Below are 20341 nucleotides of genomic sequence, written 5' to 3'. Positions count from 1 at the left end.
GAGGCAGCCTAAAATGAATCCTTTATTATTTCACAACAGAAACGTGTACATTATCTGACCCAGTTCTGATCTGATGAGTTACATTTCTGTGTTATTATTGGTTTATTCTGCAACTCCAAAGTCCATTTATTTGATTTAGCTGGGTTTTTTTTAATGTGGTGGCGTATTTGCCTTTTACGTCAGAAATGTTAAATAAAATCAACTGGGTATGTATTGAGTTACATGTAAATGATGCTACTATGTACGTTCATAATATGGTTTCTCTCATTTCAGAAAGAAACAAGGCAGCATTAACAACTTGGTACAAAGGAAGGTCTGCACACCAAAGCAAGCGGCTGCATTGACTGATGCTATCCTGAATATGTTGGCAACTGACATGAGGCTACTATCAATGGTGGAGGATGAAGGTTTTTGACAAATGATTCATGTCCTCAACCCTGGTTAGACTCTTCCCTCGAGAACCCATTTTACCAAACTGATGGAGAGGAAGTACGAGCAGACATTCCAAGCAGTGTAGACTGACATAAAAGCCACCCAGAGCAAAATTGCTCTCACTACTGATGTGTGGACAAGTGTAGCCACGGAACCCTACCCTGGCAATACATGCCATTACGTTAGAGACGAATGGAACATGAAGTCAATTTGCCTCATACCATATCCCTAGAGGAAATACATTCAGCATCCACCATTGCAGAATGGTTGGAATAAGTAGTAGACAGGTTTGAATGTCCCCTAAGCAAAATTATTGCTATTGTGCATGACAATGCTACACTTTATTAAAAAAAAATAAAAAATTGTAACACTTGCCTTGTTTTATTTGGCAAGTCGAAAGGACATGGTGCCAGTATGCTGTTTTTTTCAAATAAATAATTAGAAAGGATCGAAAAGTAGTTTGTCTCATTTATCTGATTATTAATCAATTAATCGAAGTAATAATCAGAAGATTAATCGATTATCAAATTAATCGTTAGTTACAGCCCTAACTTCTACTGTCCATATCTTGTTTTTTCACTCTGTCCTTGTACTCTGTCCCTGTCTCCTCTGTTCATCTACTCTGTCTCTCTACTCTCTCCCTCTACTCACTCCTTTTACTCTGTGCCTATCTCTTTTGTCACTTTACTTTGTCCTTCTTTGCTGCGTCCATCTCCTCTGTTCCTCTACTCTGTCCCTCTACCCTGTGTGCGTCATCGAGATCGATCGATCGATCTCAATGACCTCTTATTCATGTGCTGTGGCACAGTGGTAAAGTGGTAAACCTAACTCCTTGGAGGAGGTTTGTAAGTAACTAAAAGACAGAAAACAACTCAAGTTTTTTTCTTAGCACAAAATAAATCAATTTTTGTTATTTTTGAATGAACAGGTGACTTTTTGCATTGTATAAATGTATTAATGATGAAACTATTAAGCTTATTTTCCATGACAGGACTCTTCATTAGGTACACCTGCACAATGTAACGATGAATTATGAACATAATCTTTGGTGACATAATTAGCATTGAGTTAACGTACTTGCACAATGGAACGATACATTTTGAATATAATCTTTAGTGACAAAATTAGCATTGAACTCACGTACCTGCACAAACACGCTAATAGAAGCCAGCTGAAGAATCCACTTGCTGCCTTTCAACATCCTGCTGACACCAAAGATGAAATATGAAGTGATGCAGTCGCTGCATGTTGACGATCAAACACCAGAAGGAAATTGTGTTATACTGTTTGCTTCATGGTTCAAAGTTCGCTGCAGCAGATAATAAAACTTAATTTAATATGTTTGTGCTTAGCAATGTATAATAATTATAATTACTTTTGTCCAGCTGCATGACAGGACTTATACTGCAACAGTTGAGCGATGGATGATCAGAGTATATTGTACTCAAGTGAGAGTACAAGTAAAAAATGCATAATTTAATGCAACTAATAAAACATAAATGTGGTCTAAAAGTATTTCTATACTACAACATCCTGCAGTGATAAAATCATTTTACAAATCACAAGAAACATAAAAAAATAACCCCATAACTTTATGAAATAATGAATAACAAAAAAAACAAAAGGATAACATAGTTGTCCAGCAAGAGAGAAAGTGACTTGGTTATGTTTATCAGCTATATGACTTCTGGACAAACATAAGTACTTTTTTTTTTTTCCCGCGACCTGGCCTCTCATCCCCCCCTGCCGAGATTGAGGAGCAGAGAGGAGCAGAGAAGAGCAGCGGCTGCAGTGAACAGTAGCCAAGCAGATGCATTGCTTCAAATAGATGACCGAGTAACCTCACATCGTGCCACGTCAGTCAACATGCTGAATGTTTCTTCACTCAGGAAACTAATGGAATCAGTATCTGTAAAGGAAAAGGAGGAGACGGACAAAATTACTCGACTTACTGCTAAACTCCACCAATATGAAAGCAGACAACGGCGATGGCAACAGCTCATGGAACACATATCTTCCTTCCTCATGGAAGAAGAAATGGATGGAAAGGACCTTCATACGGACACGGAGCCTTCACCAGCAGAACCTCCTTTAGTGAGCGACAGTTGTGCTACAATTTTCATTTCACATACTCACTCACCTGAACCAGTAACAAAGTAGCAGCACTTTGTAATGCCTCCACTTGGGGGATGTATAACGACAAGCACGCATTCAGTGTCAGGGAATGAAACTAACAAAGTGGACATCATTCCCGCAGCTGCACGTGAGAGAACTGCTTCCCCACTTACATTAACACAAGTATTCTCACCACTATGCCCAAGCTCCCCCTCTTCTGTTGCTTCATATAGAATGGTGTTGCCTGCTGTACATCAGGAACAACTCCCCAGCCAGGACACATTATTACTACAACTCAAGGGCCCTCCTCAGCACTGTGGCAAATCTGGAAAATGCATCCAAACAGCCGATCATCAACTCACTACAGCAACCTGTACACCTGCAGTTGCTGTGATAGGGTTTGTGTTGTCACAACACCCCTTGTGAAATGGTACGTCCCAGCAGCATGAAGGAAGTGGGCGTGTGTGATGTTCTGGCGCCAGTTGAATACAGTCTTACTAGAATATGCACTGTTGTCTCGAGTCTCATTATTCATACACACAAACATGGTGTCAGAAGTGACTAGTACCACACAATGTCTGGTGGAAGAGTACCGTGTTTCAGAGAGGGACCTGTGAAGACGAGGAAGAAAAGAAAAGAGTGGAACGACGTTAGCAACAAGCTCGGCTAACAACATCAACATGGCTACAAACATCCCGCCACCGGAGGAGATGAAGATAAGTGGCGATCTTGCAAGTAACTGGGAAAACTTCAGAGCAGAATTCGAAGACTTTGTACTTGCTACAGGTTTGCAAAACAAAGCAAAAGAGGTACAAGCAGCAACCTTTCGACGAGTGATGGGCGGGGAATGTCGTCACATATACAAACACAACTTGGGACTAACACCGGAACAAGGAAAGGACGTGACAGTTATTCTCGATGCCTTGGAGGGATATTTCAAGCCAGCTAGAAACGTCATATTTGAGAGGTACGTTTCTGGCACCTGCAAGCAAGATGAAGGGGAGCCCATTGATGCATTTGTAACAAAGTTGAGGGAGAAAGCTGCTTCCTGTGAGTATGGACAACTCAGAGAGGATCTGATAAGAGACAGACTGGTGCTGGGTGTGAGTGATGAAAGCGTGCGCCGCCGTCTACTCAGACAGAAGGATCTCACACTAGCATCAGCCATAGAAATATGCAGAGCTGCTGAGATGACAGACAAGAGGATAAAAACAATCACACAGGACAGGACACTAGAGACAGTGCATGCAACGGATGGCCGGCGGCCGCGAGTCCCACCCAGGCTGGAACGCTCGGACACGTTCCAGAATCAGACTCCAGGCACAAGTGAAAACAGCACGTGCAAATTCTGCGGGAACATGCACAGGCGTGGACGCGACATGTGTCCTGCATTTGGAAAAAACTGTCGCCACTGTGGAACAGCAAATCATTTTGCCAAGGTGTGTATGAAGAGGGGCCAAGCTACACGACAGCTACACGCAGCTGACATGGAGGTACATGAGGACATGGACAGGTCTGACAGACGCTCACATATACACAGCAGAGTGCACAGGGGTGATTCAGGGTCGGGGGAAGAAATGGTTTGCCAACATAAAAATGAATGGAGGGTCTCAGAGGTGTCAGTTAGATTCAGGTGCTACCTGTGATGTTATGAGCATAAAAGACATGAGGAGACTTGCTCCAGAAGCCAAATGACTACCAAGTCAGACCAAATTAGTACTGTATTCGGGCCAATCGATGCACTCAATAGGCATATTCCAAACAAAGTGTCTAGTGAGGGGAAAAGCACACAAGCTACAATTTGAAATAGTAAGAAGCGGGCAGAGACCCCTATTGTCAGGTGAAACAAGTGAGCGTTTAGGTTTAATGCACTTCACCATTCCAGAGGAGCTGCTTATGGTAGGGCATAGCAATTTAGAGCCACTAACCAGGCAGCACCTTGTGCAGACTTATCATGATGTTTTTAACGAGCCAGTTGAGTCCCTCCCAGGGGATGTTCATTTTGAGCTACATACTGACGTGGCCCCAGTGCAGGCTTCTCCACGTAATGTCCCAGTAGCTCTCAGAGATGCAGTCAAGGCTCAGCTAGACAAATATGAAAAAGAGGGCCATTTAATCTCAGTGACAGAGCCTACTGAATGGATTAGCAACATGGTAATTATGTCTCCGGCCATGCTCTCTCCACACCAGCAGACGACAGCGTGGAACACCGCAGAGGCCACCACAGTGAATATCTTTATTTTACTTTTTATTTATAGCTGTATGTAGAATTGGCTGGTTGCATCAGCGCCGCTACTTTAATGTCTTTCATGTCCTTTGTGTTCTTTAATGTTTGATGTTTCCCTCTTACACACATGTAAGAGGGATGTGTACTATGGCTATGAGCTGTTTTTTTCCCTTAGCCTCAGTCTTGACCCCCTCTACAGGGGCCCAGGCTTGGACCGATTTTTTTTATTTTATTTTATTTTAATCTTTTATTCTTTTCTCCCATTCCCCCCACTTGTTTACCTGTATCTCACCTTAATTGTAAGGGCCGCCGGAAGTTGGCAGACCCGTCAGCGATCCTGTTCTGTCTCCCTGTAATGTTTGTCCGATCTTGAATGGGATTGTGCTGAAAATTTAAATTTCCCCTCGGGGATTAATAAAGTATGTCTGATTCTGATTCTGATTCTGATCCACCGTTATGGCTCACTTGAGAAGCACAGAGAAAAGGCTCAAGAAGAATCCAGAGAAAGTCACTTCCTTTCCTGCTGAGATCGCTAAGATCGTTCAAGCAGGGTATGTCTAGAAACTCTCGCATGAAGAGACGGAACAGTCCAATGAAGCATGGTATCTTCACCTCCCTGCCAGGAGAGGAAGACCAAGAGAGGTACTGTCAGATTGTGGGACCAACTTCCGGGGAGCGAAAGAGAACTCAGGACAGTGTTTGCAGGGATTGAACCTCAGCTAAAAGAACAACTGACAGAATATTAGATCGACTTCAAATTTAGCCCTCCAAATGCCCCTCATTTTGGTGGGGCCTAGGAATGGTAAATTAGATCCGTCAAGGCCAGTCTCCAAGTCGCAGTGGGAGGGCAGTCAGTCACAGAAGATGGCTTGCACACAATTATATTAGAAGTGGAGGGGATACGGAACTCAAAACCACTAGGTTAAGTATCATCTGATGTTTCTGATCTGGACCCAATCACCCCAAACATCCTTCTCATGAGGCGGCGAGGTTCCGCACTGCCGCAAGTAGTTTACGTCCCAGCTGTCATTGGGCGACAAAGATGGCGCCATTGTCAAACACTTGTGGATCAGTTTAGATCCACTTTATCTGCAGCTATCCACCCACTTTGCAGACCAGGTCAAAATGGCAGAGGTCTTCCAAAAATGTAATCATCTACCCTGTAGTTCTGATGCTGGACCTTTCGCTTCCAAGAGCACAGTGGCCCATCAGCAGAGTAGTTAAGACCATTCCGAGTCAAGATAAACAGATCAGGGCTGCTGAGGTAATGGTCATGAGTAAAGTCTACACCAGACCGGTAGCTCGTTTGATCCCACTTCCAAGTTTAGAGGATGACAGTAAGGACACTTGAAGAATTCCTGCAGTTACACATTTGTTATACAAATGTAAAGGGGGGGGGGCTGTTAAGAATTCTCCATATTATTCACGTTTCAGATACTTTATTTTGAACCATTTCTTGACAGTATCACTTCCGCTTCCTTCCTGTAGGTGTCACTTCTATTTCCCTTTTGATGTGTGTTAATGTGTGGTAACTTGTTTCTCTGCTATGTTTAATCGGTGCTTTAGTCTTTGACAATGTGAGTATGTTAAATATTATATAAGACTCATTTAGTTTATCAATAGACATCACTATGTTTGTGTAACATTTACTGGTGTTATATTAATATTATTGGTACTGTGTTGTCAGAATTCTATGAGCTAACATCTCCCTGTTAAGGATGGCATTGCTGCTGCTAACGTGGCATTGTGAAAAATGCAATATATTATGTCTCTACTACTTTACTCTGAGCATTTCTATTGCCATAATATATATATTGTTATTTATTTAAATGACATAAATGTTGATGGGTGTTTTTGCCTTACATAATATTGTGAATGACGGACACAAAAAAAAAATTCATTTTTCTTTAAATATTGCTAACCTGCGTTAAATAGATATGGGTTCTTTGCAGGACAACAACAATATTTAATCACAACTCTGGTCTCATAATTGCGTCATTTAGCCACAATGTTTGTCAATGATTTAGTTTGTCTTTATGTAAAGTTATCACAAACTTAGGAACGTTTCTTAATGTAAACATTACTCACAGGTAAATATGAAGTACAAGTACTAATTGGTAAGTATAAAGTAAAAGTACTTACAGGTAAATATAAAATATTTATAGGTAAGTGTGAAGTAAAAGTGTGACGTCTTGGTGGCATTGTGGTGACGAGTTGTTCTCTCGTGGGTTCAGTGAAGATGGACACAGCGTGAGGTAGGAACAATAATTTATTTATTCTAACTAAAACAGTCTTAGAACCAAAAACACTTCCTCGAAGGCACTAACAAACAAAACAGAACGCGCTAGCATGAGCTAGGGACAAACAACTGAAATAGCATGGAAGCTAATGTACACGAAGGTAGTTACCACAAGGCTGGAAAGAGCGACGTCAACTGTGGCGTGAAGCAAACAAGAGTCCAAGAAAGAATGTCGAACAAAGGCGGTCTTAAATAGGGAGATAACTAATCAAGAGCAGGTGTGCGTGATCAAAGAAGAGACAGGTGACACTAAATGGGTAACTATGACAACGGAAAAAAACCTTGAAGTGCCACAAAAAACTGAGGAAGACAAATACTAGACAGAATGTGATAACAAACAGAACCAAAACCAGAATGTGTCATGATCCAAGACGTGGATCATGACAAAAAGTGCGTATTCGTAAATATAATGTAAAAGTACTTAGGTATTTGAAATATAAGTACTTATTAGTAAATAGAGAGTAAATACAGTATTGTTAAATAGCATGTGGAAGAAGTTATTGGTAAATATGAAGTAAAATTTCATTTGGTCAATATTAAATAAAAGTACTTATTGGTAAATAAGTAGTAAAAGTACTTATTGCTAAATAAGTAGTAAAAGTACAAGTTGGTAAACATGAAGTACAAGTGCAAATTGGTAAATGTGAAGTAAGCGTAGCTATTGTTAAGTGTAAAATACAAGTACTTTGAAGTAGGTATAAAGTAAAAGTACTTACTAGTAAATGTAAAGTAAAAGTAGGAGCAGTATTTCCTTGGCACTGGACTTTGAGTCCAACACACTTTTGTTACACAACACTTTTGCAACATCCTGCTACACAACACACCAACACACTTCCCAGTTTTGTCACAAACTTGACACTCAATGAAATATTTTATCCTCACATGTACACGCTTTGTTATTCATATCCAATGATAGAAATCATCATATTAATTTTGGTCATGATTGTGCGTACTTGCAGTATGTATTATCCATATCCAGATATCATGGTTATTGATGTTGTACAATAAATATGGTAATTTATATATTTGTCATTCATATGCATAATGATGAAAAAAACATTTCATTTCAATGTACATGTCAATACAGTACATATTATGTACAGTACTGTTTTCCACTTTTGTTTATATTCCTCCCGTTGAACGCTCTTACTTTTCTTCCACTTCCTGTTTTGGTTTGTTCTGCGCGAACTTTACTTGTGCTATTCTGCAGGCCAATCAGGAGGCCGTACAGTATATCGATATTTCTGTCGTATGTTCATATTGTTGTGTTACATGTGTGTGTGTCTGTGTCTGGGTGCGTATACGTGTGTTTGTGTATATTATGAATGTCACAAGTTAACACAACAGTGCGTTAACTATAATTTTACATAATGGCACCCAGGGTGTACCTTGCCTTCTGCCCGATTGTAGCTGAGAAAGGCACCAGCGCCCCCCGCGACCCCGAAGGGAATAAGCAGTAGAAAATGGATGGGCTGGATGGGCACTAATGTTTTAACGGGCAATTAACACAAACACCGTCTTTTTGACCCTCGGGCTGTGTCGTAGCGGGGTAACTTGGCTGCAGTTCACTTGATGGTGATGAGCCGCAAGCGAGCAGAAATGGATAAAAGTAAGCCTACCTTATGGAAATATAAGGTTGAAAGCTATGACAAGTTGTTCTCCCGACAATAATTTTTTTTTTTTTGCTGTGAGGAGACCACATCCCTGCAGCAAACACCCACTGATCGTGTCGCTATAGAGGTGGGTGCTGCTTCACTACCGTGTTCGGATTACGGTTAAGGTGCAGTGATAACATAACATTTAGATTGTGACTGTGACTGATTTAGTAAGTAAGATGACATAAGTGATAACATAACATTTAGATCAGGGGTGTCCAAAGTGCGGCCCTGGGGCCATTTGCGGCCCGCAGCTAATTGTTTACTGGCCCGCCACACATTCTGGAAACGCTATTTCAAAAATTAAAGAAAACATAAAAAAAAGTGGAATTAGGTGAAATCTAAGTAGAAAAAGTTGCAATGTTTACACAAAGCTGCCATGCAGGCTGTTTTGTTTCGTTTGTCTATCTCTATTATTCTTTTTTTTTTGCCATTACTCCAAAAAAACAATGTTATAATGAATTATTGACCTATTAATGGCTTTAAATATTTCAAATATATCACTTTAAAATGTTTTATGTGCAAAATATAGCATATATTGTGTGGTTGCCATACAAAAACATCAATCAATCAATCAATCAATCAATCAATGTTTATTTATATAGCCCTAAATCAAAAGTGCCTCAAAGGGCAGCACAAACCACAACGACATCCTAGGTAGGGTCCATATAAGGGCAAGGAAAAACTCACCCTAGTGGGACGTCGACAATGATGACTATGAGAAACCTTGGAGATGACCGCATATGTGGGCAACACCCCTCCCCCCCTTCCCCCCTGGGGACCGAAAGCAATGGATGTCGAGCAGATCTAACATGATATTGTGAAAGTCCAATCCATAGTGGATCTGACGTAACCGTGAGAATCAAGTCCAAAGTGTATCCAATATAGTAGCGAGAGTCCCATCCAAAGTGGAGCCATTATGAAACCAACCCAAGCGGAGGCGGATCAGCAGCGCAGATATGTCCCCAATCCATACACAGGCGAGCGGTCCATCCTGGGTCCCGACTCTGGACGAGCAGTCCATCCTGGGTCCCGACTCTGAACAGCCAGTACTTCATCCATGGCCACCAGACCGGACCCCCTCCACAATGGAGGGGGGGACTTAGGAGAAAAAGAAAAGAAACGGCAGATCAACTGGTCTAAAAAGAGGGTCTATTTAAAGGCTAGAGTATACAAATAAGTTTTAAGATGAGACTAAAATGTTTCTACTGAGATAGTATCACAAACTGTTACCGGGAGGGCATTCCAGAGTACTGAAGCCCGACTGGAAAACACTCAATAGGCCGCAGACTTTTTTTGGGCTCTGGGAATCACTAATAAGCCGGAGTCCTTTGAACGCAGATTTCTTGCCGGGACTAATGGTACAATACAATACAATACAATACAATACAATCGGCAAGATAGACTGGAGCTGGACCGTGTTGTATTTTTTACGTAAGTAGTTAAACCTTAAAGTCACATCTTAAGTGCACAGGAAGCCAGCGCAGGTGAGCCAGTATAGGCGTAATATGATCAAACTTTCTTGTTCTTGCCAAAAGTCTAACAGCCGCATTTTGTACCAACTGTAATCGTTTAATGCTAGACATGGGGAGACCCGAAAATAATCAGTGTGTGAATGTGTGTGTGAATGGGTGAATGGGGAAATACTGTCGAAGCGCTTTGGGCTCCTTAAAAAGGGGTAAAAAAGCACTATACAAGTAAAACCATTTACCATTTATCTAATAATACAAAGAGCTCCTTGATAAGTTTCCCAGGAAGTGTGTCAAGTAAGCATGTTGTTTGTTTAATTCCATTTACACGTTGTAACAATTCTTCTAATGTTATTTCATCAAAATGAGAGAAGCTATTTTGGAGGGCAGTATCCGCAGTATATACAGTCGTATCTGTGTTAATAGAATCCAGTTGTAGCTGGGACACATTGTCTTTAATCTCCTTTCTAATTAGTTAAATTTTCTTATTAAAGAAATTCATAAAGTCATCTGCCGAGTGGGTGGAGCTACTGGAAGAAGTCCCTTGTTGGGTTAGCGATGCTACTGTACTAAACAAAAATTTAGGATCATTTTTATTAAGGCGGATGAGATTTGAGTAATATTTAGCTTTGGCTAAGGTAAGCATGTGTTTATAAGTTATTAAACTATCACTCCATGCTTGATGGTGCACTTCAAGTTTAGTCGTGTGCCATTTGCGTTCCAACTTTCTACATAATAATTTCTGAGCTCTCGTTTTTTCTGTAAACCATGGGGTACGCTTTTTTGGAGCCTTTTTCAACTTCAGCGGTGCTATACTATCAATGGTTTCGCGCAGGGCGTAGTTAAAATTGTTAGTGAGGTTATCAATAGAGCCCACATACTTTGGAAATGGTACCATTACCGAGGGCAGCAGGCCAGTAAGAGTCGTCGTTGTGGCAGCATTAATGTTGCAGCTTTTATAGCAGTTATTATTATTATTAGTTTGCCGAACATGAGTCTGAACTTCAAATTGTATAAGGTAATGATCGGACATTACTTTAGTATACGGGAGTATCATAACTTTGGAAACGGTGATACCCCTGACAAGCACTACGTCTATCCTATTACCGTTGCGATGCGTGGGTTCATTTAATATTTGTGTAAGACCACAGCTATCAATTATAGTCTGGAGCGCCACACACGTTGGGTCCGATGGGGTATTCATATGGATATTAAAATCCCCCACTATAATTATATTATTGGCGTGCGTCACTATATCAGCAACGAACTCTGAGAATTCACTAACAAAGTCTGAATAGGGCCCTGGGGGGCGGTAGATAACAGCCAGGTATAGAGGCAGCGGTGTGACAGACCTCATAGCGAGCACCTCAAACGATTTATATTTATTATTTAAGTTAGGACTAAGGTTAAAGTTTTCGTTGTATATTAGTGCGACCCCCCCACCCCCCACTCCTTTTAAGGGGACGGGCAATATGCGCATTTGTATAGTTAGGAGGAGAAGCCTCATTTAGAGCAAAAAAGTCATCTAGTTCAAGCCAGGTTTCGCTGAGACCGATGACGTTAAGATTGTTGTCTCTAATGACCTCATTTATGACAATCTGTCACTTCATTTCTGTTAGTTTTTCGTGTTTTGTACTTTCTTCCTGTTCAGTGCTCTTATTTTGTTGTATTTCCTGTTTATTCCACGGAGCACAGTTTTTTCTCTCTTGCCGTTGATTGGCAGTGGTCCTCACCTGCTGCCAATCAACATATGCCTATTTATGTTTCACTCGAGCACTCCTCAGTGCTCGAAGATAAAACCATGTTGGGAACGTTATTTTGCACGACTGCTTTATGTTTATTTGTTTTCTTATGAGTATTAAATTCATCATACCTTCACTTAGCTCTCCTGGATTCCTTCATCTTGGGGTCACACAACTGCAGCCATACGTGTTCCTATCAGTATCTTCGAGCCAGAATATGGTGACCCCGCGAGAATCCCTGTCGGCGATCATCAGCCGACGTTCTGGACCGCACATTTCCTGGAGGACCTGAAGGCCAGGTTTGTGTGGTCCAAGCCTACAGCAGACTCGGACCTTCTCCACTCAGCTCAACCGCAAGCTACGGCTCTCTGACCGGCGCGTCCACCAGCTCCTTCACGCCCCGCGGCTCCGCAGCTGACTACGGCTCTCCGACCGGCGTGTCCGCCGCCGCCATTCTTCCCATCGTCTGATGTGCTGCTTCTCCCTGCTCCCATACAGCTTCCAACGGCTGCTCCCCGGCCGCTCTCTTTGCTGGTTCGCCGAGGGCTCCAATGGAGCCCACTGTGAGGTCTCTTTTGTCCTCCTGCTGGGACTCGGTGCGGGATGTGTCTTCGTCCCTCCTCCTGGCCCTCTCCCGCCCGTCCCTGGTTTTTGCACCGGGGGACTCCGACGACCAGGCACGTCTTCCTGCAAGTGTGGACGGCGTCTGGCAGCTGCCTAGTGGAGGGGGGGCTACTACACGCAGCGGTGCAGCCAGGCACACACTGCTGTCATCCCCACCAGCGTCTTCTCCCACGGAGACATCTACGTCCCTGGCGGGCTTCCGCACGACACCGCCATCGTCAGTGTTGTCATCATGGTCGATGGCCCCTCCCACGACGCTGTTGTCGTCGGCGCCGCCGGCGGCGCAACCTGCTCATCAGCCGGCATCTGCTGCTCCTCGGCCGGCACCAGAGTCTGCTCCTCGCCTGGTATCTTCATCTGCTGGACTCCAGGCCTGCTTCAGTGTGCCCGTACCCTGGGCGTCCTCGCGGGACGCATCTGCCTCCATGTCGGCCACGGATGTGGCCGTGCCCGGGGCATCCCCCTCGCGGGACGCACTCATCTCCTTTCCGGCCAATGATGTGGCCGTTCCGTGTTCGCCCGCCTCACCAGTTCACCTGTCTCTCCCTCGCTTGCTGTGGGGACAATGGGTTTGGCGACCCTCCGCCAAGTCCTCCCTCCACCCTCCCTTAAATTTTGGACTTTTTTCCATTTTTCATTTCCAGGGAACATCTGGAATCTGTTCCTTGAGGGGGAGGTCCTGTGACAATCTGTCACTCAATTTCTGTTAGTTTTTTGTGTTTTGTACTTACTTCCTGTTCAGTGCTCTTATTTTGTTGTTTTTCCTGTTTATTCCATGGAGCACTGTTTTTTCTCTCTTGCCTTTGATTGGCAGCGGTCCTCACCTGCTGCCAATCAACATATGCCTATTTATGTTTCACTCGAGCACTCCTTAGTGCTCGAAGATAAAACCATGTTGGGAACGTTACTTTGCACGACTGCTTTATGTTTATTTGTTTTCTTATGAGTATTAAATTCATCATACCTTCACTCAGCTCTCCTGGATTCTTGCATCTCAGGGTCACATAACCGCAGCCATGCGTGTTCCTATCATCATTAACTAATAACGTTTTGGGAGACAATGATCTTATGTTTAAAAAGCTCATATTATAGGTAGTGGGCTGTTTTAAAGAGGTTTTGATCAAATTACCCGTAGTATCAATATTAATAATGCTGCGTTTATTATGCGTAGTGCACTTAAAATAATTACGACCATATCTAGGAATTGATATGACGGGTATTTTCAGATTGTTTGCTTGGTGCTGCGATGAACTGAACGCATCATAATTTGCCACCTCAGTAGAACGCATGTCAAACTCTGGCACAGTCGTAGCAGAAAAAACATTATGTGAGTTGTGTATTATTCTAACAAAATTGCTATGTGTGCAGGTATTATCCAGCCTGGCGCTGGCTAGTTCTAACTTAACTGACTCCTCACCCAGACTAGCAGGCTCTGTAACTGCCTGTGACCGGGGTTGCTCTAGTGCAGTTAGTCAAATGTGACTCAACGAGAAATCTATGTTCCTAGACAAGATGATAGCGCCTTACTGGTTAGGGTGAAGGCCGTCTCTCATCAGCAAGCCAGGTTTGCCCCAGAAGGAGGTCCAATTATCAATATACGTTAGTCCCTGTTGTCTACAGAAGCTAGCCAGCCACTTATTAAGCGAGACTAATCTGCTATATCTCTCATCATTGCCTCTCGCAGGCAATGATGAGAGATCAACGTATTCTTTGGCAAAAGAGCATAAAACAAACAAAATAATAATATTTCAAACATAAAATTTATCGGAAGTTGATCTCGTAACATAAATGTTAAAAGTAAAAACAAACTAATAAAAATGTATCACTTTATGGGTGGGGCAAATCCACAAATATTTTTAATGGGATTTTATTTAGCTTTTCACTGTGATTACTCAAAAATAATATTTATATAATACTAATTCAAATCACTGGTGTCCTGCATTATTGATCTTTTTAAGGCTCTACTTCACATCAAACATTGCTTTCTGAATGGTTTGGGCAGTGTTTATAATAAAAAACTAAATTGTCCTAGACAGAAAAGGCATAAAGCATTTGTTTTTAACTTTATATAAACCTGAAGTTGATATACTGCAGAGATTTACTGTAAGCGTTAAATAAAAAAATAAAACAATAATGATTTGATTTGTTTTTAACATTATAATGACTTAGACCTGTTATGGTCCCCCGAGCCCTAAAAGTAAAAAAATAAAAAAAATAATTATATATTTTGTTATGGTTTGAAAATGAAAAATATCAAAATGGCCCAATATGCTTTAATTTTTCCATGTGCGGCCCTCGATGGAAACAGTTTGGACACCCCTGATTTAGACTGGTGTGACTGATTTAGTAAGTAAAATGACGTAAGTGACAACATAACATTTAGATTGTTACTGTGAATGATTGAGTGAGTGAGATGACATAAGTGATAACATAACTGTAGTATTCTCATGTATTGAATAAACTGCAGGACGATTTCTTCAGGCTTTGAGTTGTGTTTTTATTCCAACAGGTCATCTACATCCAACTTCTCTATCGATAGCTGTGCCCCATACTTACTTCCTCCATCCAAGCCAGGACCCCTACCGGGCCACCTTGAGCATGTAGTTGCCTAAACAGATGCCTGATTAAAATGCCACTCATCCAACATACTGTAGGGTCTTCATTGGCTATGAATATTACATCCCCCTTTTAATGGAAACAAACAAAACAAAATAGTAAAGTGCTGCCTATACCATGTATGCATTATATCAGGTAAGTAAACTGGGAACAAATATTAAATGAATAAACATGGCACAATAGACAGATTCTGTGTGAGGTACCTGATTAGTGCAAAAGGATACTATAAAAGGACTGGAACGTAATGTAGAACTTACACAGATATCGGCCTAACGTGTCTCATTACCAGAATGCATCACTCAACATTTTAGCGCGGTAGTTAACCCATATGCAGTATACATTGCACTGTAATAGAAGATATCGTATGAACATATCAAGCACATTTGTAAAAATTCTTCACTGTAAATTCACAATAAATAATCAGAATCACCGGTAAATATGACGGTTTCAGCTTACACATATAAGGTTACAAACGTTTTTGTTTTTTTTGAGGGCAGCGTTCGGCGTACACCCTTTACAATTCATAGGTCCAAAATGGCTCGAGGCTTTACCTCTCTGCCTGACCTGGTGCGGTATGAAGCCTCTGCTTCTGAATCAGATGACAGTTCTGGTGCATGCGAAGCAGGCAAGTCCATTTCTTCGCTTGTGTGTGTGAAAGGTGCGTGGTTTTCTTCCGGTGTGTTGTCGTCAGGCGAGTATGACGTCGGTTCAGGTGGGTGAGAGTGGTGTACCTTGGTTCTTCGGAGGTGTCTCTGGTTACGGGGATACACCTGTCCCTCTGGAGTGCGGATGATGTATGATCGTTCAGTGTTAGCAGGCTGCACGACCACTGCTGGCGTCCAATGCCTCTGTTCCTGGAGTCTGATGGGCTCTCCACTGTGTAGTAGTGGTAGTGGCCTGCTTGACCTATCGAAATATCTCTTTTGGTGTTGTTGTCTATGTACTCGCGTTGCATGTGCCTCTTGGTGACTGACGATCTCTGGTTGCAACTGCAGGACGGAGCGTAGCCTGCGGCTCATCAGCAACTGTGCTGGGGATTTGAAATTGTCGACTGGTGTGTTTCGATATTCTAAAAGACTGATGTATGTTTTGGCCTTGTCAGTTTTGGCCTTGTCCATGAGAACTTTGGCAGTCTGTACTGATTTCTCTGAGAGGCAATTACACAGTGGGAAAAATGGGCTCGATGTGACGTGCCTGAACTCCCATGACTTTGTGAAGGTCTCAAACTCCTTGGACGTATGCTGGGGGCCGTTATCTGAGACCAAGGTCTCTGGGATGCCGTGTCTGGCGAAACTTGCCTTGAGCTTGTGAAGGACTGCGGTTGACGTAGTGCTGGTGAGTTTGTCTAGTTCAAAGAAACGACTGTAATAGTCGACAGTTACCAGGTAGTCCTGGTTGTTCCACATGAAGAGATCTGTTCCAACTACTTGCCAGGGCCGGTCCGGGATCCGGTGTGGTATCATGGGTACCTTGGCATTTGCTGGGCGTTTTCTTTTTCTTGGCAGACAGAGCTTTGCTCCACAATGACCTCTATGTCTTTGTTCATCCCTGGCCAGAACATGATGTCCCTGGCTCTATGTTTGCATTTCTCCATTCCCATATGCCAAGTGTGGATTTTTGACAGCATCTCCTCTCTAAGGCTGGCTGGAATGACGATCTTCTCTCCCTTGAAAATAATTCCATTCGTTTTGGACAGCTCGTCCTGGTGGTTCCAGAGAGCAGACACACTCTGGGATCATTGTTTTCTTTTCTCCGACCATCCGTCCAGTATCACCTGGCTCAGCTGCCTAAACTGTGTGTCATTTTCTGCAGCTGCTGCAATCTCTTTCAGTTTAGAGTCACTCACCAGCAAGCTGTGGTACACGCTATGCACCTGCCAGTCCATTCCTTCACTAAGGTTGTCGTTGCCGTGGGAAATTAGGGATTTTCGGGAGAGTGTGTCGGCGACCGGGATGTCCTTCCCAGGACGGTGTCGGATTGTGAAGCTATACTTTTGGTGATGGAATATCATACGTTGTAGCCTCGGAGGGGCTGGGATGCACCAAGGGGCTTCTTCAGAATCAACTCAAATGGCTTGTGGTCCGAATCCACCAGGACATGGCGTCCGTAGGCGTATTGGTGGAAACGTTTGAAGCCGAAGAGTATTGCGTACATTTCCTTCTCTATTCGCGCATAGTTGATCTCACTGTCTGTAAGGGATTTGGACGCATATCTGATGGGTCTGACCTCTTGGAGCAGCACAGCTCCGAGCCCGTACTTCGAAGCATCCACCTGTAGACTGAGAGGTTTCTCCGGATCAAAATAGGCCAATATGGGCCCGGTCCTATGGTGAACACGTCTTTGATCTTCTGGAACGCTGCACCCTGTTGTTTGTCCCACAGGACCTCGCTGGATTGCTTCAGCAGCTGTCGCATGGGCGTGTTCACCTCAGAGAGGCAGGGGGCAAACTTGGCCAGGTAGTCGTCCATGCCTAGCACAGTCTCTAGCTCTGCCCTGTTCTTTGGCGGCTCCATGTTCTTGATGGCGGATACTTTCTCTGGATCTGGCTTGAGACCGTCTGCTGAGAGCCGATGCCCGAAGTAACTTACTTCAGTGGCTCCGACGGTGCTCTTTTCCGGGTTGAACCAGACCCCTCTCTCCCGTGACCTCTGCAGCTTAGTACGGAGCCTTCTGTCATGCTCCAGCCTTCTGTCATGCTCCTCCCTAGTCGCTCGTAAATGAGGATGTCGTCAACGATTGCGAGTACGCCGTCAAGGCCCTCATAGGTTTCGTCTATTTTCCCCTGAAATTCGTCCTGTGCTGAGATGAGTCCAAATGGTAACCGCAGGAATCGGTAACACCCGAACGGCGTGCAGAACGTTGTGAGTTTGGACGATTCCTCTGACAGTTTGATGGCCCAATATCCTGAGCGGGCGTCCATTACGCTGAAGTAGCGTGCTCCGGCTAGTTCAGACGTGATGTCCTCCAGTGTTGGTAGTGGGTAGTGCGGGCGCATAATGGCCTTGTTCAAGTCTCTAGGGTCCAGGCATACTCTGAGCTTCCCTGTCCGTGGTTTTTCGACGACCACTAGCTAATTTACTCACTCTGGTGGTTGTTATCTTGGTGATGATGTGTGTGTTCTCCATCTCTCGTAGCTCTACCTTCAGTTGGCAGCGTAGCTTGTGTGGAAGCTTTCTTGGAGGGGACGACACGGGTATTGTGTTTGGGTCCAGGAGGATTTTGCATTCCCTGGGAAATAATCCGATCCCTTTGAACATGTCACTAAACTCCTCCATCTCTGTCTTTTTCTCCAGTGGCGGCGGCGCAGTGACTGACAGCAGTAACTTGATGAGATCCATGTCCAGGCATGCTTGTAGACCTAGCACAGGGGGCGCTTGCGTTTCTATGATGTAAAAGTCCAACATCATGCACCATGCTTTATAATAGCAATTTATTGTGCACGTACCTTTTACTTTTAGCTGTTCCCCCCGTAGCCTGTCAGTCTGCGTGTGCTGGGTTGAAGCTTAGACTCCTGTTTCAGGCTGCGGTACTCTCTCAGAGGAATTATGTTCACCTGGGCCCCAGTATCTAGCTTAAACCTCAGCACTGTTCCCTGCTTGCTCATTTCAATACATGCAAAAGCCTGCTCTACTTCTGCAACACGCTCTCTCTGCACTGCATCTACAAATAATTTGTCTGTATCTGACTCAGGGCTTTGGCTTACTTCATGTTCTGTCTTCCTTGTACTGGCTAGATTTACAAACGGCTCTAAAATGATTTAGTTTTGGGCACTTAGCACACTGTCTTCCTTTAGCTGGGCAGTCATCCAAGTTCCTATGCCATTTATTACCACAGTAGCCACAGCTCCTTGTCTGTTTTACGCCTCTACCACTCACTCGCATGTTTTCCGTTTTCTCTGCGGCACCGTTTGATGCGCGCCAGTGTACTGCATGTACTAGCTGATGTTCACGCAGGCTACTGGTGACTCCGCTGAGAGCCTTAGTCTGCGTCTGGGTTAGCTTGTGTGATCTAGCTATATCCATGGCTTTGTCTAGCGTTAACTCGGATCCATTGTTTAAGAGTTTTTCTCACACTTTAGCTGAATGTATCCCAAACACAACGCGGACTCTGTCCATCTCATCCCTGTTCGCATAATCACAATCCTTTGCTAGCTATCCGGTCATGAATTGCTCAAATGATTCACTAAGTCCCTGCACACCTGGAACCTATACCTAGCAAATATTGTGTTCTTTTGGGGTGTTACATATGCTTCAAAACGGTCGTAGTACCCTGTCAGTACATTTACTTCCTCCGCAGTCAGGACCCACGTATTAAAAATGTCTCGCCCTTTCTCTCCTACCCACAGGAGTAAATAGCTGCATCTTTCTGCTTCCCCTTTGCTTTGTAGCAGGCTGGAAAACATCAGTCCAACATGCTGCTTGAACTTTCTCCATTCTCCCGGTAAATCGAGAGAGTCCCAATCCATGCGGGGCGACGGCACTCCTGTCGGTTCCATGTTAGTGCCGGTTCTGCTCCTCAATTCTGACACCATGTAATATTCCCATGTATTGAATAATCTGTAGGACGATTTCTTCAGGCTTTGAGTTGTGTTTTTATTCCAACAGGTCATCTACATCCAACTTCTCTATTGATAGCTGTGTCCCATACTGACTTCCTTCATCCAAGCCAGGACCCCTACCGGGCCACCTTGAGCATGTAGTTGCCTAAACAGATGCCTGATTAAAATGCCACTCATCCAACATAGGGTCTTCATTGGCTATGAATATTACAATAACATTTATATTGTTACTGTGAATGATTTAGTAAGTAAGATGACATAAGTGACAACATAACATTTAGAGTGTTACTGTGACTGATTTAGTATGTAAGATGGCATTAGTGATTACATAACCTTCAGATTGTTACTAGGACTGATTTAGTAAGTAAAATGACAAACGCTCACCAGAAATGAAAGACGGTTGGCAGGCTGTCGACAGGAGACATTTTATTGCAAACCGTCGATCCATTCAAGACACTTTCTCAAAACAATCACACACTTTTACGCCTTCAGAATAAAAGCGCGCCACTATACATCCGGTTTAGGGTTTTTTCCTTAATGTATGGCTTCACATTAGCCACCACACCTAACAAAATAAAATATAATGCATTGTAGCATCCAGGAG

At 43.3% G+C, this 20341-nt stretch overlaps 1 protein-coding gene and 1 long non-coding RNA gene across 2 annotated transcripts in view; one reads left to right on the top strand and one right to left on the bottom strand.

Annotated features, from left to right (window-relative positions):
- LOC133549527 (toll-like receptor 5) overlaps positions 1–7860 on the bottom strand; it is a 23942-nt gene extending 16082 nt beyond the window's left edge. Inside the window, exons 1-3 of the mRNA XM_061895022.1 lie at positions 7790–7860; positions 2279–2341; positions 1577–1634 (exon numbers count right to left, since the gene is read on the bottom strand). Of these exons, the coding sequence (XP_061751006.1) occupies positions 1577–1634; positions 2279–2280 (60 nt within the window). The 5' untranslated portion in view covers positions 2281–2341; positions 7790–7860. The remainder of the gene's footprint in view (positions 1–1576; positions 1635–2278; positions 2342–7789) is intronic.
- On the top strand, positions 6987–20301 carry LOC133549530 (uncharacterized). The gene is made up of 3 exons (XR_009806100.1): positions 6987–7029; positions 19567–19710; positions 19784–20301. It is a non-coding gene; the product is annotated as an uncharacterized LOC133549530 (long non-coding RNA).
- Positions 20302–20341: the final 40 nt, after the last annotated feature.

The sequence above is a fragment of the Nerophis ophidion genome, linkage group LG03 (assembly GCF_033978795.1).
Source record: "Nerophis ophidion isolate RoL-2023_Sa linkage group LG03, RoL_Noph_v1.0, whole genome shotgun sequence".
In the NCBI taxonomy this organism is placed as follows: domain Eukaryota; kingdom Metazoa; phylum Chordata; class Actinopteri; order Syngnathiformes; family Syngnathidae; genus Nerophis; species Nerophis ophidion.
Note: the sequence above shows the minus strand (reverse complement) of the source record. Positions and strands in the feature narration are given on the sequence as shown.